Below are 19,351 nucleotides of genomic sequence, written 5' to 3'. Positions count from 1 at the left end.
ATTTATTAGAATATAGTAAAAATAGTAATAATAATAATAATAATAATTAATGTAATAAGAAATAAAGGTTTTTTTTCAAAATTTTGTATTAGTTCTACACTTTTCCATTCGTTTAATTATCTTTTCTTTTTATTGTTTAATTCTTTGTATTTCTGTTTGATTTGTTTGCGTGTTTAAACAGCAGCATCAACAAGTTCAGACTCACACACACTTCTTTCTGAACATTTTCTGAGTTGGTTCTGACACACACACACACACACACACACACTATACACACACACACACACACACACACACACAACGCCTGGGGCCACACCATATGTTCACACACAGCCCTTCCAATTAACTATTGATGGATTCGTCTCATTCTCCAGAATAAAGAAAAAAAGAAGAACAGAAATCTCTCTCTCACACTCTCTATCTCTATCTCTCTCTCTCTCTCTCTCTCTCTCTCTCTCTCTCTCTGTGCTGTACTGAAGGACAAACAAGCACAAACTCTCGACACGTCCAAATAATGACGTCACTGAGACTCTGTGTCTCACTGCGTCACTTTTCCTGCACTAGAAAAGCTGTTGGTCAGAATTCTGGATCCTGATTGGTCAGAAAGTGTTGATTAACTCTGTATAACAGCAGTGCAGGTTTATATTCACATGCTCCTCGTTAAAGTTGAGTTCCTCTCAGCAGAGCTGGATGAGGTTGTGTGTGTGTGTGTGTGTGTGTGTGTGTGTGTGTGTGTGTGTGTGTGTGTGTGTGTGTGTGTGTAAAGTCCAGACTGAAGCAGTTCCAGCTCTGAGCTCATCTCCAGGTCACCGTGTCTCTGTACCAGCATGGATCTGATAACCTTCCAGAAATTTCTCAGCAGGCATCAGGATGAGAGTGGGATGCGACCCAAAGCACTGGCTGGTTAAACCCGTACAGAAGGGATTTACTTACACATGCCATAATGGGCAACATTAATCGGGGTGGTGGGTGGGGGGGAAGGGGGGGGCTTTAATAGAGAAAGGATTAAGGGGTTTAATTTATGTTAAGAAGAAGCACCACAGCTAACGGTAGCTACAGTTCATCATCAATGAGTCACTACATCACTGAGTCACTACATCGCAGAGTCACTGAGTCATCACATCACTGAGTCACTACATCACTGAGTCACTACATCGCAGAGTCACTGAGTCATCACATCACTGAGTCACTACATCACTGAGTCACTACATCACTAAGTCACTACATTACTGAGTCTTTACATCACTGAGTCACTACATCACTGAGCCATCACATGATTAAGTCAATACAACACTGAGTCACTACATCATTGAGTCAATACATCACTGAGTCACTACATCACTGAGTCACTACATCATTGAGTCAATACCTCAGTAAGTCACTACATCACTGAGTCGAACCATTACTACACTACTGAGTCACATCCTCACTGTCCCTGAATCAGTGAGCCACTTAGTCACTGATTTGCAGACTCACTGAATCATTACGTTGGTGAGTCACTGATTTGCTGATTCGCTATTCAGTCCACCCCGATAATTCCCGGCTCGAAATGTACTTCCTTTATAACACATTATTGTATTAAAGTGAAAATGTCTAGATAAATTCACTAAGGGCTTTCAAACTTCACAGATCTTCTGAACTATCAGGGGTCTTAGAACGTGAGTTCTGGGGGAGCAGTGTAAACCCCTGAATCACTGAGTCGTCGAGTCACTGAATGTCACTGAGTTCATAATGAGCTTAGCCTGAGACACAGTATCATTTTTATACCTTTTATACTGTACGGTCTTTATCTACAGCACAGAGATATCAGTGTACACCATGCAGGAGCTCTAGCGCCACCAACTGACCAAACAACAGAGATGACTCTCCTCTCTCATTGTGCTACATTTCCATACAAATGCTGTTTTTACCATCCTGAACTTTCTACAGACTTTCTACAGACTTTCCTGAGCGACTTTCCGAGACGATTCATTTGTTAAACACAAACAAATTCAACGACGAAGTCACCAAACAGAAAGTGGAGATGTTTTTCTGACATGTTGTGCTTGAGTTTGGATTTATACGAGCGAAAGTCAGTAGGAAAAAGATAAGAAGCCAAAAACACGGAGGCTTGAGGGATCGGAAGGAACGTCTGTATCTGGAACGTTTGTACAGAAAGTTCTGGAAAGTCCTGGTGTAAGTGTGCATTATTGAAAAATGTGTAACAGAGAGCCTTTAATTTCCCGTAAAGTCTGGAGAGAAAAGGAGTTCCGCACTCCAGACCTGCTCGGCTCGGCCAAATCATAGTCTTTTAAACTGTTTCTTTCTTTACTTTTTTCCGCTTTTTTCTGAAGCGTGCTTTGGTCTGAAGGCCGAGGAGGCAGCAGGGGGCAGGCAGGCTGTAATTTGAGCAGCGAGTGGTCCGCTCAGGTATAATGGCAGAGTCTCTGCTGAGAGAAAAAGCAATGCACTTTATTCTCTGACAATCAGAACTTTCATCCCAAACACTCGCCGTCGAGCTTTTCTTCATCTCCACACTAAATTACAGCAGTTACTCTATATACACTTCTCTCACACTTTATTCTTCTCTTTCCCTCTATCCCTCTCTCATTCTTTTTATCTCTCTGTCTTTCTAGACCTCTAACGTGAACATTTTCATTCGCTCCTGTTCTGGCAATAAAACAGCAGACTTCAATAAAGATACAGAGGACAAGAAGCACTTACAATGACAGAGAGAGAGAGAGAGAGAGAGAGAGAGAGAGAGAGAGAGAGAGAGAGAGAGAAAGAGAGATGGAGAGAGAGGAGAGAGAAAGAGAGAGAGATGGAGAGAGTTTAGAGAGAAAGATGGAGAGAGATGGAGAGAGAGTTGGAGAGTTGGAGATGGAGAGAGAGAGAGAGAGAGAGAGAGAGAGAGAGAGAGAGAGAGAGAGATGGAGAGAAATAGAGAGAGAGATGGATAGAGATGCAGAGAGAGAGAGAGAGAGAGAGAGATGGAAAGAGAGAGAGCGAGAGAGAGAGAGAGAGAGAGGAGAGAGAAAGAGAGAGTTTAGAGAGAGAGATGGAGAGAGAGAGTTGGAGATGGAGAGAGAGAGAGAGAGAGAGAGAGAGATTGAGAGAGAGAGAGAGAGATATAGAGAGAAATGGAGAGAGAGAGAGAGAGAGAGAGAGAGAGATGGATAGAGAGAGAGAGAGATGAGAGAGAGAGATGGAGAGAGAGAGGGAGAAATTGAGAGAGATGGAGAGAGATGGAGAGAGAGATGGAAAGAGAGAGATGGTGAGAGAGAGATGGAGAGAGAGATGGAGAGAGAGAGATGGAAGAGAGATGGTGAGAGAGAGAGAAGGAGAGAGATGGAGAGAGAGATCGAGAGAGAGATGGAGAGAAAGAGAAGGAGAGAGAGATGGAGAGAGAGAGAGATGGAGAGAGAGATGGAGAGAGAGAGAGATGGAGAGAGAGATGGAGAGGAGTTCTGTGTACAGTGTAGGATGTTAGAATCAGGTGTTGATTAATGAGTTAATTAATGGGAAACTTCATCACTGGTGTTAGTTGAAGGTTGTTAAAGTCTGAGATTACACACACACACACACACACACACACACACACACACACACACACACTGGTCACAGGCAGTTGAACAGCCAGAGGCTGATCTGTTAAACAGAGAAACAAATCCGACACACAATCAATGCAGTGTGTGTGTGTGTGTGTGTGTGTGTGTGTGCGTGTGTGTGTGTGTGTGCGTGTGCGTGTGTGTGTTTGTGTGTGTTGTTTATCGCTTTCTTAACGCAAATTAAAACAAGAGGTAATTTGTTACACAGAACATAAAATGTAACGGCCACAGATAAACAGTTACACACTCGGGGTCTCACACACACTGAAGGGTTAAACATCACACTCGTATAATTACACCAGCTTTTTTTGGTGGAAAATATCGGTGAGGAACAGCTGCGGTCGGGAAACGTCTCGGACCGAGCCACGTCAAAGCACTTCTGAGATCTCATCTTGATCCCTCGCTCTGTGGAAGAGAAAGTGCTCTGATTGCGACTCTCTGTCTGAAACTCAGCCATGGAGTTGTGCAGATCTGCCTGAGGTTTCGTCTGATGTGCAGTTCAGAGACGCTGAAATCTCACGAATAAACACCACAGACTGTGAGAGAAATAAAGACAAACCGCTTCACACTTACAGTTAAAGAGAGACGTTTATATTCATTTAAGTTCTAATAGAAAAGAAAGCTCTTGGAATATTCAGTGATATGCAAATTAAGTACTTGTGACATAAAAATGTAAGGTTGTAAAAAAAACTATTATTTAACCCATAGATAGATAGATAGATAGATAGATAGATAGATAGATAGATAGATAGATAGATAGATAGATAGATAGATAGATAGATCTAAATATTTAAAAGGAAACACAAAGACAATTGTGATGTCAGAAGTGCCTCATTTGCATATCATTCAGCATAAGATCCTGATGCTGGTTTTGTGCATTTATTCGATTTTGTTATAAATAATTTCTCAGAATGAGATAAGTGTTAAGAAAGCCATTCACTCATCCGTTCACTCACCCCTTTTCCCCACACTTTCACTCATCCGTTCACTTACAGTACCTGTACACTCACATATTCACTCTTCTCACCTGTTCACTGTTTGTTGTTGTTTTTTCCGTTTTATCAGCGAATAAGAAATGAGGAGAGAAACTGAGAGAAACACTTGGCCCTGTGAGGAAGCCTGAGACCAGATTAATGCTGACAGCAGCATTTTCTCTTTTATAAAACATCCCTGAAGGTGGGGGAGGAAATTTCCCTGACGTAAACCGACACCATGTTTAAGTTGGAGCTCACAACGAGTTGTTATGAAACCTGATCATCTGAGACGTTTCACCCAATAACCGCACGCTGAAATTTGGGAAAAACATGGACAGAAGAAACGCAGGCGACTTCCTGATGATGGATTACATCTGTAACTGTGTGTGTGTGTGTGTGTGTGTGTGTGTGTGTGTGTGTGGGCAGAAAAGGAAAAGTTTAACCTCCGTTTTAGCAGAGAGACAGAAAATTGGCGACTGTTAGTAATAACTGCACTGCACTGTTTGACATTTCTCCAAAACAAATCACCGGAGAGCGAGAAGGAGACTTTCATTACCCCTTTTCGTCTTTATAAATGTTTCGCTGGTGAAATTCACTCTGCAGTATCTAACAATCACCCTGAGAGACTCTCCACATCACTGTTCACTATTGTGGGCGTGGCCTGAACAGGTTTTTAACTATTTTAGGTCGTAATTAAATGCAATTTCTGAGCCTTTAATGCAAACGAATGGGAACCAATGACAGGAAATAACTATACATGAGTTATTTACTTTCTGCATGCGTCTGTAAATCACTTTGCATTGTTTACTAAATCGTTCTGAATTTTATGATCATACAAAAATCTTAAAGTAACATGTTGTAATGCTCTGCGTCATGTGTGTAACACTGCACCAATTCATACCACCTGATTCAGTATGTCAGTTCTGTCATCAAATCACTCATCTCTTCCTCAGGGTTTTATTAATCTAGTTTCACAATAACACACACACACACACACACACACACACACACACACCTTTCTTAATCTATAAACTGTAAAACATTCCTGGGTGTGTTTATTTTTTAGGTCCAGACTGGCAGATTTTCATACACACTGTCAGATGACTGAAGACTCCATCAGCACCTGTCCAAACGACGACTACCAGGCCTGTCTCACCGCCTACACCGGCCTCATCGGTGAGACACACACATACACACACACTGTGAGACAATAAGAAATACAGTGAGACAGTAAAGCAGCCAATGAGACAATAAGACAATAAAGAGGACAGTAAGACAGACAGTGAGACAGTAAGACAGTAGGAGAGACAGACAGTGAGACAGTAGGAGAGACAGACAGGTAGACAGTGAGACAGTAGGAGAGACAGATAGTGAGACAGTAGGGGAGACAGACAGATAGACAGTGGACAGTAGGAGAGACAGACAGTGAGACAGTAGGAGAGACAGGGAGACAGACAGATAGACAGTGGACAGTAGGAGAGATAGACAGTGAGACAGTAGGAGAGACAGACAGTGAGACATTAGGAGAGACAGGGAGACAGACAGATAGACAGTGAGACAGTAGGAGAGACAGATAGTGAGACAGTAGGGGAGACAGACAGATAGACAGTGGACAGTAGGAGAGACAGACAGTGAGACAGTAGGAGAGACAGGGAGACAGATATTGCCTCGTCTCATTGATGTCTTTATTTGCTTCTGCTCCTCTCAAAGGGACGGACATGACTCCTAACTATGAGGACGCGAATCACTCAGACTTCTCCATCTCGCCGTGGTGTAGCTGCAGGAACAGTGGAAACCAGGAGGAAGAGTGTGAGATGTTCCTGAGGGACTTTAGAGAGAACACCTGCCTGCGTAAGTACCACAACAACTGTACTGCTTTATTCCAGAACCTGGAATCTCAGTTCCTCATTTAATCAGTCTGCTGCCAAGCCAGAAACCAGACTTCGTCTAACACAGTTTAGAGGTGAAAATGGATCAAAACAGGAAGTGATGCAGATCATGTTAAAGCATTTCAAGCCTGCTTTTACTGCTAATGTAAAAAGAGGTAACAGTTTAAACTAGCGAAAGAACGAGCAAAAAGTTTCTGTGACCCACATGTGGATGGGAGACCAAACCACAGAGAAAAAGAAATATATATGTGTGTGTATGTCAGTGAGGCGAACATTTAATGGGTCATTCCAAAAATACAGAACCCTCTTTTGGTTGGTAAAACCCTCAGACCTGTGAAGAACACATTTGGTTTATTTAACACCTGTAGGGGCTTTTCAAAGAGCTTAAAGTGTTACATGTCCCTCATGGCTTCATCGACTGACCAGTGAAGCTGTTGTTGGAGCCACACAGGGGATAATTATGTTCTGGATTTGTTCTGCTTCGTTCCTCGTCTGACAGTCGAATATTCCTGATGGACTCTGCTGCTGTAAGTGCATGAAGGCGTAATGGATCACGGCGGTTTAGAATCAAAGCTCAGGACATGAGTGTGTACTCAGAGCGTGTCAGTTAGGAGAAATTTGAGCTGATGTTCATTTCAGGGGTCAAACACTGTGGGACAGGCAGATCCATAAACCATTTCCAGGAACAACATCTGGACAAAATAATGATATCCTAATAATAAGTCTAATCAAGATCAGAAGAATGTAACTTTTTGGAAATGAAAATCGAGCACTGATCATGTGGGTTTCCTTCAAACATCAATATACTAAAAGTGATAGTTTGTGGACTCTTGAGGATGAACAAGACCACCACTGTGCCTTAAAACCCCAACTGCTTCAGGCAGTGCTGCTCTGTTAGCGGCCGTTGTGTTCGGAAGCATAACAAATTCTGTAGTAAAATGGATGAACTCGGTGCTTTATTGGTTCAAAAAGCTGTTCTGTTTATCAAAATCTTACAACTTACAATGATCCATTGTAAAGGTCTAACGATTAATCGGGCCAATTTTAGGCATTTTTTTTATTAATCAGCATCGACCGATTATTAGACTGGTGCATCTGACACACTAAACCGTGCATGTACATTCTGCACTTGCGTGAGAGAACAGAACTCTTCCATACCAGCAGGTGGCAGTAGTCTGTATTCTTCATCCAAACAGGGAAAGCGGAAGAGCTAAAACTGTAGTGTTTACACCTGCCGCAATCAACAGAGTCCTAAAGCTCTTTTTAATCACGTCTGTTGCAAAGATGAGAGCAAGAATACAAAGTGTCTGTGCGTTCTCTCTTTACTCCGTAATTGTTTGCTTCAATGAACACACCGAGAAAGTAAAGCTGAGCGATGCTCAAAAACCACCAGACGTCATGGTGGTCCTACAGCCATCATTCTTCGTTCTTAATCATTAGTTAAATATGATGCAACTTTTGGAACTGTTTTGTTAGTGAGCCTTTAACCAAAATAATAATCAAAACATGTTTCATTGAAGTAATTTTCCGTATCACTTCTCCTTAATTAACTGTTAGATTGAATGAGATGAAGGTGGGAATCGCCCAAACGCATCAGCTAAAAAATATCGGTATCATAATCGGCTGCTCTGATTTCTGAATATCAGCAGCGGTATTGGCCAGAGAGAAGTGCGTATCGGTCCACCTCTCATCCACTGCATTTGAGCAAAACCCGCTCTGCATTCCATCATATTCTGGTCTTCCATTAAATACATGTAAATCCATAATTAAAGCACAGCGAACAATCACAGCTGAAGGTTGTAATTATAAATTATAGTTCCTCCACGAACCTGCCATTAGCATGCAAAGAAAGACTTTTCTCTACTCCATTTATAAATGTGATAATAGAGCTGTCTATAAAAGAAAACAGATCTATAGCAGATGGACGGCATGTGTGAGTCTAAGATCCTGTCTATAAAGGGTGATTTGTAACGCTCAACAAACCTCTTATAGATACTGAGGGTCCACAGTAGAGCAGGGGCTTGTCTTGAGAAATTGAGATTCAAAGCAATTGTTCCTAGTTTGAATCCCAGAGTTCTGCCAGAGATCCACTCTGTATCTTGAACAAGGCTCTTAACCTTTATCCTGCTCCGGGGGCACCCCATCACGCTGCCCTCTGCCCTGACCCTGACTTCCTAACAAGCTGCACTACTGTACATGAAAATGTAACAATAAAGTCTGTCTGTCTATGAAAGAAACCAGATCTATAGACCAGATCATGGAGGTTATGACTCTGAACTCTGACCTTGAGTTTCTAACAGACTTGGGGTTTGTGAAGCAAAGAATTTCACTCTACTGTATTAAAGAAACCAGGTTTATTGATCAGATCTGAGTAAGGCATGGCTCATACGTAATCGTCTGATACGCTGTTGGACCCCCTGACCAGGGCACTTTGCTCCACATGTGCTCCAGGGGTAATGAATCATCTTTGACCTTGGCTTCCTAGAAAGTTATGATATACTGAGGCAGAGATTCACCTCGATTGTACTTTTATGTATGACAGTAAAGACTGTGTTTGGTGTCTATGAAAGTCTTCACTGTCAGTAAGAAACCACACAGAGGGATTCGGGTTCGGGAATTTCCTGCCATTATGTAGATTTGATGAATAAGCTCAGACATGCTGAGAAACACATCGTTTTGTCTATCAGGGGGTGGAATTGAATAAGCCAGAGTAGGGAATTAAGGAACAATGGATGCTCAAAAAGGAGGGTTTTGGGAGACTAGAATCATCGGAAAATCAAAGAAAGAGAATGAATTTGTTGAGAAATACCAGAGAAGTGAGAGTCTGACATTAGAGCCCTAGTGGCTCAGCGGTAATGGCCCTGGGTTACTGGTCATAAGGTTGGGGGTTCAGCCCCCGGCACGGCCGAGCCGCCACTGTTAGACGCCTGAGTGAGCAGAGTTTCAGGAATAGGGTCTTATAGATATTCCTTCTTTGACTCTAAGGAGCCAAATAAATATTAATAATTCCTTCACAAGATAAAAAGGTAAATATATTTAAGAAGGTCATACATTAATATCATTTACCAAAATGTAAATCAAACTGAATCACTTGTGTATCGTGACTCTTAACCCTTGTTTGTGACTATGCCATCGATGTTCTGCTCTGACCTCAGCATGGCAGCCAGCCTCTAAAACAACACAGGAATAATAAACACACATGGACGTTGCATCACGTAGCTACAGTGGGGAAAATAAACACCCTGCTATTTTTCAAGTTCTCCCACTTAGAAATCATGGAGGGGTCTGAAATTGTCATCGTAGGTGCATGTCCACTGTGAGAGACATAATCTAAAAAAAAAAAATCCAGAAATCACAATGTATGATTTTTAAACTATTTATTTGTATGATACAGCTGCAAATAAGTATTTGAACACCTGAGAAAGTCAATGTTAATATTTGGTACAGTTTTGTACCAAATATTGCATTTGTTTGCAATTACAGAGGTCAAACGTTTCCTGTAGTTTTTCACCAGGTTTGCACACACTGCAGGAGGGATTTTGGCCCACCTCCACACAGATCTTCTCTAGATCAGTCAGGTTTCTGGCCTGTCGCTGAGAAACACAGAGTTTGAGCTCCCTCCAAAGATTCTCTATTGGGTTTAGGTCTGGAGACTGGCTAGGCCACGCCAGAACCTTGATATGCTTCTTACAGAGCCACTCCTTGGTTATCCTGGCTGTGTGCTTCGGGTCATTGTCATGTTGGAAGACCCAGCCTCGACCCATCTTCAATGCTCTAACTGAGGGAAGGAGGTTGTTTCCCAAAATCTCGCAATACATGGCCCCGGTCATCCTCTCCTTAATACAGTGCAGTCGCCCTGTCCCATGTGCATAAAACACCCCAAAGATGATGCTACCACCCCATGCTTCACAGTAGGGATGGTGTTCTTGGGATGGTACTCATCATTCTTCTTCCTCCAAACACGTTTAGTGGTATTATGACCCAAAAGTTCTATTTTGGTCTCATCTGACCACATGACTTTCTCCAATGACTCCTCTCGATCATCCAAATGGTCATTGGCAAACTTAAGACGTGCCTGGACATGTGCTGGTTTAAGCAGGGGAACCTTCCGTGCCATGCATGATTTCAAACCATGACGTCTTAGTGTATTACCAACAGTAACCTTGGAAACGGTGGTCCCAGCTCTTTTCAGGTCGTTGACCAGCTCCTCCCGTTTAGTTCTGGGCTGATTTCTCACCTTCCTTAGGATCATTGAGACCCCACGAGGTGAGATCTTGCATGGAGCCCCAGTCCGAGGGAGATTGACAGTAATGTTTAGCTTCTTCCATTTTCTAATGATTGCTCCAACAGTGGATCTTTTTTTCACCAAGCTGCTTGGCAATTTCCCCGTAGCCCTTTCCAGCCTTGTGGAGGTGTACAATTTTGTCTCTAGTGTCTTTGGACAGCTCTTTGGTCTTGGCCATGTTAGTAGTTGGATTCTTACTGATTGTATGGGGTGGACAGGTAAATAATAATAATAATAATAAATAATAATAATAATAATAATAATAAATAAATAGTTTAAAAATCATATATTGTGATTTCTGGATTTTTTTTTTTTAGATTATGTCTCTCACAGTGGACATGCACCTACGATGACAATTTCAGACCCCTCCATGATTTCCAAGTGGGAGAACTTGCAAAATAGCAGCGTGTTCAAATACTTATTTTCCTCAGTGTATGTGGACATTGCTAGCATGGCGGAGAAGAAAAGCAATACAGCACAGTATATTTAAAACGGGATGAGTATCAGTATTAGCCACTCGTTTGGCGGTAGGATTACTGCTTTATCTGAAATCCTTGGACATGTCCTTCAATTCATAAAAATAATCCTAATCCAGGATGCACCTTTGCATCTTTCCACAGGTAATGCTATTCAGGCGTTCGGGACGGACATTCCAAAGACAACAGCATCAACAAACTCTGATGTTCCTCGCACTAACCCTACTGCCTACCCCAACATCACCAAACCCGAATACGAGGTGAGTGTTCCACTGTTTAGATGAACCCTAATCATAAACATAGATCTAATCCTGGTTTATCTTAAACAGCAGCATCTTCTGCTAATTTACTTATAGATTAATTTCTCATGTAATTCAAAAGGCCATGAATGCAAATAAAGAAGGAGAAACATCTCCTTCAGCATCCAATTATGTTTGAAGCCTTTTGTTCCAGCTGGTAACTGGGAGAAAATGAGTATGATGGTGGAAACCTGCCAGCTGTTGCCAGGAACAATGGAATAAATAAATTAGCTGGGGGAGATTGCTTTAACAGGAACAGGAGATTGAAATAAATACTTGTTACTCTTTAAAGTATGGATTGTAGACCAAGTGCAATAGATTGTGGAGAAAAATCCATGCTAACTGCGTAACCGCGCGTCCTATAAAATAATGCTCGTTCGCTTTTAAAGTAATGATTTTAATAGCGATAGTAATCATTGAATCCGGTGTACGAGCACGACACGCACGCTTCCTAGCGACGTTACACAAACACGCCATCCTATTAAAAACGGGAAAACATATTTACACACAGTGTTTCCCTGGCGACGCATTCGATCAGCGCGGCGTGTCCGATTCGAGGACTAATCACGCCGTGAATGCAAATCAGACCCGAGCAGATAATAAATGAGTTGACATTTTGTCCATTGTTTCTGCATTTTGCCCAGACAAACACAAAACACTGGCTTCTTTTCTCCAGTGTGTGTTTGCTTTGGCTGTCGGTAAACAGCCCTCCTGAAGCGGTGATGGGCCTCTAATTAACGTCTGAAAGAGAAACGAGTTAAAGAACGAGTGCAGAGGAGAACAATACAAACAGGAAACTGCTGAAAAATGTGTCCTCTCGCCAACCCTCAGGGGGACGGCACGATAGATGCCAGTATTGACTCGGCGGTTGTGTGTCTGGCCCACAATTTATGGCAGATATGGTAATTAGCGAATGCAGGACAGAAGACGCATTCATGCAGGAAGTTTATAATTAGAGATCGCCTGGAGGGAGCCGAGCGCAGACATTTTTTACATTTCCTGCCGCATTTCAAAAGCCTGTCAGTCGCGCATCGAGGATTCGACTCAACTCACAGTCTCCATAACTCTCTCCCAGTCCTGCTCGGGATTTTCAAAAGAGAGGGAGAGAGGGAGAGAGAGAGAGCGAGAGAGAGAGGGAGAGAGAGAGAGAGAGAGAGAGAGAGAGAGAGAGAGAGAGAGACAGACACCCCAAAAAAAAACTTGATCATGCTCCTGGCTCTCATCTTCTCTCCCTCTGACAGAAATCTCGAAGTGATGTTTCCTTCAGACGTTCCTCCTGACATCCTGCTCACTTCACAGCCTGGAAGTACATCGTTATAATGCTGTTGCATCACTACGAGAACTTAAATTCCTAATATTCCTAAACATAACATCACCATCGTGCCTTTTAAAGCACACAAACTTCACTGCTGTTTGCCTTCTGTTCCAGAACTTCAGTGTTAAAGAGTTCTGTTCCACTTTATTTATTATACTCTCAGTAAAGCAATTAGATAGTGCAGTTCTGACCTACGTGCGTTCCCACGTCTGCGTTTTCATCACCGGGAGCAAACGTGAAATTCTGTGTGAATCTCGGCAAACGACAAGATCAGGAAGACCTTCGAGGAGCTCAACCCCTGAAAATGTCAAAACCGTCCGGCAACTCGTGCAAGATGATCGTCAGAGAACCACAGTACACGTTCCAGAAGAACAATGGGGGCGCTGTTTTAACGATAATAGTATGAAAGTGTAGATAAATAAAGTCCTTCTTGTAAACAGAGCGAATCTCAGAACTTTTGATAGCAAGTCGTAGCGTTAAACACAGTTAGTGAGTTTGTTTTTTAGGTGTGTTTTCCTTCACACCATTTCAAAGTCTGTAAATCAGTCAAGCACATTCATCCTGTCTTACATTAAATAATACAGAATCCTAACGCTCCTAAGACACTGTGGAACATCTTGCATGATCATGGAACACACTCCTCGCACTGAAGTAAGCACTGAACGTTCTCCGCTAACGCCAGCTGAAATCCTGGCGGTCCAGGTGCTCACACTCCATCAGCACTTTTAGTGTGAAGAGTGTGAAGAATTGAACAGGCTTCCGCACGTGCTAATGTGTGTTTGGGGAAAGGAAAACAATGTGAGACAATGTGAGACAATGCTAAACGCCAACGATGGAATTAGTGCAGATGTAACACGCTTCATCACGTCGAGTTCATTAGCATTTAATCAGCGGGCGTCCGAGCCGTCGATCTAATCTACAAAAAATATTTACAATCGACACGTCATGCTGTGAGAATACGGTTCACGTTATTCCTGTGACGTGTGAATGCTGGGGCTCATTACGTTCCCTCAAGCTCATCATTACATACCATCATAAAAACTGGTATCTGACGCGATGTCACTTCCTGTCCGATGTCACGTGTTTTATCAGCTCTTACAAAAAGCGTTCACGTTAGCGGGGATTCGTGGCTCTAATGGCTCCCCCCATTTTACATTTAAAAAGCTGAAGATAAGTGGAGAGACAGCAGATGACGGATGGATGGAGGATTTCGGCATTACAGAAAAAAATCCACTTAACATCCAGACGAAGACTTTTCACCGACCTTCACAGAGAATGATTTAGAGAGTTAGCAATAACACATTAGCATAAATTTCAATCTGAAACTGTTACTAAATGATGATAGTAAGTACATCCTAAATATAAGAGGGCGGAGCTTCCTTAATCTCATCAGCCAATTGGGAAACATACAGTTAATCATTTGATAACTTCAGATTTACAAATTGTGTTCAAACCGACTGAAATAAACATAAACCAATGGAAATAAAATTGTTAGCCAGTACTGCTAGCTAGACTAGCTAATCTACAGCACAGTTATGTGATGCTACATGAGTTAGCAAAGAAAGCTTAAAAGACCAAAGAGGTCAAAGTTCATCACATCTTTAATAATGGCTTGATAAAACCAGGGAAAAAGAAATAAAGAAGGTAAGAAAGACAGACAGACAGACAGACAGACAGACAGACAGACAGACAGATAGATAGACAGACAGATAGATAGATTTATTGTTTCTTGTAAGAAATGAAATCATTAACATTAGTTGTAATTGTTCGAGTTGACTAGCAGACTAGCAGACATGCATGTTTTTTGTTTTAGTTTATGCTACACAGAGTAAAATCACAGTGATGTCATAAAATGGAGATTCAGATAAAAGCTGTTCCTAAGCTTGTTAGCAGGAGAGCAACAAATCAAGCAGAATTTCTTTGTTTGTGTTTGTTTTAACGCTAACGAGACGTGTTCCTGTCGGACGCGTGGACGCCACTTTGTACTTTTTTCCTCTCAGGTTTTTTGTTGAATTTGCTCAGGTGTGAGGATTTTTTCAAAGCAAGCAGAGAAAGAGCTAATTAGCTGCGTTGAAACGCGGCGCTCGCGCAGCATATGCTCTATTTTAGGTGTGTAGAGACGATGATCTCCGCTAAGCCTCAGTGGTCTTATTGCAAATGTCAGCGTGACTCACAGCTGATGTACAACAGCGGCGTCTGGGAAAAAACTACAAAAAACAAAAACACCAGTAAGTAAGACATGTCTGATTGAAAAAAAAATTTTGGAGAAGGTAAAAAGGAGTGTCTCTTTTCTTCACTGCCAGAGGAACAAACATGAAAATTATATTCCATTATCTGAGAAGACCGACTGATGCATCAGACGCTGTGAGAGTGAGACATTAGCCTTTGCATGGAGTGTGTGATTAGCTAGCGTAGGGAACCAGCTAGTCACAATAGTGTTACTAATCTGCTGAGTTCACTTTAGTAACAACTGAATACAATTAACAAATTTAGTGGAAAAAAACTAAGTACAGCTGAGGATGGTTCCACAAGAAGAACCTAAAGATCCATGAGGTTGCTGTAGAACACATGAAGAACATAAAGATTCATGAGGTTCTTCCATTACAGCTCCATCGTTGTTCTGGTTCAGTGATGGTGCTTAAATACAGAACTGTTCATGGAAACTGTGGTCCTGAGAACATTGTGATATTAATTACAGTCCAAAATCCATCCTTAAAGTTCATCTCAGGAAGTATTTTATTCACTGCTGTGGCTCATTATTGCTCATTAAAGATGAATTTATAGGAATTGATGATTAATTGATGCTGAAATTAATATTTTTAATTTCCTTCTCTCTGTAAAGCTGCTTTGGGACAATGTTTACTTTACAACTGACACTGAATTGATACGAAATGGAATCCAGTCATCTCTGTGTTGCAAATCAAATCTAGAATGTAAAATTCTTCTTCTTCTTCTTCTTCTTCTTCTTCTTCTTCTTCGTCTTCATTATTATTCAGGAAAATGAACCAAAGTGCAGCAACTCAAAAGGCTTCATCTGTGAAGAAGAGGAGGTAATTCATCATTTACATCAGAGAACATTTGGGGCGTTTAGTATTTGATCTTATGAACAGTTGTTTTGTTTCGAGGAGCTTTCATCTTAAACGTAAACACAGATCAGTGTGAAGATCAGTACTTGGTTCTGGGTTTAGACTTTTGTTCATCACAATATCTCAATAAACTGATCCATTCTGTTTTCTCTTTCCTGAAGGAGCCAATAAGACCTGAGGAGAACCCCGAGTGGAGCGCCTCAAACTGGAGCGCTAGACTGAAGCTCTGCATCCAGGCCTGGATACTCCTGCTGATCTTGGCTTTGGAAAACATCACCCTCTGAACTTCAGCTCTACCTGAAGTCCTCACCCTGAGGGACTTTCTTGGACCCTCCACCAGAATCCAGAATCACTTCGCTTGTCTGTGTGTCCTCTCTATACTGCAATGTTATTTCTTACCAAAAAAAAAAAAAAAGATAAACGGAACGAAACTAGAGCGTGAGAGAATCGTGAAGAGCATCTCCAGCTGAGACCAGTGCAGAACAAAAGGAAGGAGAAAAGCAGTCATTAGATGTTCAAGTAAGTTTATAATGATGACTTTGCCTCAATGTCAAGCAGGATGAACTTTCTAAAAAAGTCTCCTTAGCTTTTAATTTTGGTAAAACTGTACAGTCTCTTCTGAAAAACCTCCAACATGCCTCCAACTTCTGCCCATTTGGAACCTTGAGAATTGTATCACAGCCATAATGTTACACACACACATTCCATCTACACCCTGAAAGTGCATTTGAGGAGCACAGGGTGCTGCCAGATCTTTATACCTGTAGAAATATCATCATTATTTAATTATGCCCTTAAGCTCCTCCTCCACCCTGGACCACAGATTGTTGAGTGGTCTTTAAACTTGGATTTCAACATTCTGAGGAACACAGAGCTCTGTTCTGACCCTGAACACCACCAAGAAAAATGGGGTTACATCAAGATCTTGCAAATTCCTCCAAATAAGGAATAATGAATTCATTCCAAGATTTTGATTCCATCATTTTGAGGACACAAGGTTCTATCATGACCCTAAAGAGTGTTGTCTTTGAGTAAGACATCCATCAGTGTTTTTCATCCCACCTAACCTCAATGGATCATAGCATCCTCAGCAGAACTGGGTCCATATCCATCCCAGAGTGAACCAACACAGATTCAATCATTCAGAAGAAACAAATCAAGGCCCTGAAAAGGTCTTTTGAGGATGGCCAAAGGCTGCATTATTGTCTGGAATGCAGAATCAGAATCTCCATTCTGTGGAGAACATGGAGAGCTCTCCAACACTGGATGGATTCATTAAAAAGGATAGGTTGTACAAATTGCTTTTTTCTTCAGCTGCTCTTTTTTTTAAATCCACCATTTTTGAGAAGACCTGGATGCCCAGATTCCCTGGAATGCAACATTGAGGAGATACTTACAGCTGAACTATACCATCTTGGAGAAAGCTCATCCCTATCTTCAGCTCTTCTTCAGCATGATCTAAGAACTGAGAACTGGAGCTTCATCCAGCAGTAAAACCCTGAACTTTTGGAACATCCAAATGTTCTTAGCATATTTCTCCTGTTCCTTCTTCCAGACAGTTTGCTTTGATGATTCTTTTTTCCTCTCTTTGTCACTTCCTGTTTGTCAGTCGAGACTAATTACCTTCATCGTAATGCTTTTTTTCCACGTGAAGTGTTTGAAGTATAAATCCGTATCCTGTCTTGGCGAGAACGCGGCACGGCTAACGGCTCTCTCGTTCCTGACAGATTCTTGTGAAGGAAAAGAAAAGAAAGATGAATAGTGAAGGAATGGAGAGGAGTGACCGCTCAGAGAACTCGCTCGGGCTTGAAGTGGGCTTGCGATGCTAATGGAGCCGCCCACGTGTATAATTTAAACCTTTTAAAATCTGATTTTCTTCTTTTAAAGTCTACATAATTATAATGTGGAAAGTCTTCAAGTCAAGAACAATGATTGTGCTGAACGTCGATGTTATAATTCTCACCCGGGGAGACTGAAGGGAACGGAGCTGAGAGGAGCTGAGAGGAGAACTGATCACTGCATGATGGGACCAGTTTCATCTGGATTTCCTGAAGAATTCATAAAAAAAAAAAAAACACAGGAAAATGAAAATGCTTGGATACAATTAAAGTTGTCGTCACGGCAACTCGGCCAGAAAAGGACAAGAAAAGCAAGACAGACTTTTGCCTGCTGAACAAACACCTAACGAGAACGTCGCTGTGAATCTGAAAGATTTTGCGGCTCGCTGAAAGAAATCTGGCGGGAACTTTGCGACGATGTGGTTTTACGAACTGCGCAAGCCGCCATGGTGTAACATCATATTTAACGTTTCTACAGAAAAAAAAAGAAATAATCTTGTTGTGTTTATCCAGTTATGTGCAATCTTATTACGTGGCCTTATTTTTTTTCCGTCATCGTTCACGTGGGAGGCGCCGGAGGACCCGAGATTACAAAAAACATAACAGACTCGAACCAATGAACGTTTGTGTATATATCAATATTCAAAAAAAAAAAAAAAAACGCAGAACGATTACCAAAAGGGTTCATCTCGATGTCTAACGCATCCGTACGTGTGGAGTCGATGTTAAGCTGATGAGCTTTTCCACGTAAAGGGATAAAAAAAGTTTGCTTTACAAAACAGGAAGTATATTATAAAAAAAAAAAAAAATTTCCATTTGCTTTTTCTTTATATTAATCAGATTCTTCATTTAGACCATGTAACCTCATCAACTTGTCCATGAATGAAATGTGACTTTTTGTTCGATTGTTTGTTTTTGTTTGTTCTTTCTCATTTACATGCTTAAAACTATGATCCAAACAAGAAATGAAAAAGAAATGACCTTGACATGACCTCAATTGGAATGACAGCATGTTCCACCTCATATTCAAGAAGGTCTGAAAGATGATCGAACGTCTTCTCTGAATAAAAACCAATAAAATCTCGCGTATTAAACTGAACTGAGTTATCTCCTGTTTGATTTCGATGCTGTTTGTTTGTTTGTTTGTTTCAGCTTGTCTCCTATATATGTTTATTTCTCCCTTTTTCATGCACAGTGGGCGGGACTAATTTCAAATAAAGTGTAACGCTCGGTAATCGTTCGCTCACTCAAGCACAGAAATGTTTCCCGAACATCTTACAATTTACATAATGCAATTCAAGAACAATTTAAATAATTATTCATTAGTTAATGACAGTTCCGAATTCTGATTGGTCAAAAGCTGATGATTATTCAGATCATTTAAATAACCTTTAATGAAACAATGTCCTTCAAAAACAGTTATCAAAAGACAAACGAGTGCATCACAGATCACCAAGGACGGAGTCGCTCGTTGATGCGATCCTAATTATTTACAAATCATTAAATGCGCTCTATAACGCTGCGCTCTGATTGGCTGAAAATGTAAACAAATGTTTGGTATCTAATGATTCGGCAGTGAATTTTGGAACTTCTTTTTCCTTC

The 19,351-nt window shown here is 41.3% G+C and overlaps 1 protein-coding gene across 1 annotated transcript in view; it reads left to right on the top strand.

The window, feature by feature from the left end:
- gfra2a (GDNF family receptor alpha 2a) overlaps positions 1-18,848 on the top strand; it is a 53,614-nt gene extending 34,766 nt beyond the window's left edge. Inside the window, exons 5-9 of the mRNA XM_046871903.1 lie at positions 5,628-5,737; positions 6,272-6,412; positions 11,356-11,471; positions 15,822-15,875; positions 16,073-18,848. Of these exons, the coding sequence (XP_046727859.1) occupies positions 5,628-5,737; positions 6,272-6,412; positions 11,356-11,471; positions 15,822-15,875; positions 16,073-16,195 (544 nt within the window). The 3' untranslated portion in view covers positions 16,196-18,848. The remainder of the gene's footprint in view (positions 1-5,627; positions 5,738-6,271; positions 6,413-11,355; positions 11,472-15,821; positions 15,876-16,072) is intronic.
- The last annotated feature ends 503 nt before the right edge of the window (positions 18,849-19,351 follow it).

Source organism: Silurus meridionalis, chromosome 17 (genome assembly GCF_014805685.1).
Source record: "Silurus meridionalis isolate SWU-2019-XX chromosome 17, ASM1480568v1, whole genome shotgun sequence".
Classification (NCBI taxonomy): domain Eukaryota; kingdom Metazoa; phylum Chordata; class Actinopteri; order Siluriformes; family Siluridae; genus Silurus; species Silurus meridionalis.
The sequence above is the reverse complement of the archived record's forward strand: the minus strand, read 5'-3'. Positions and strand labels throughout refer to the sequence as shown.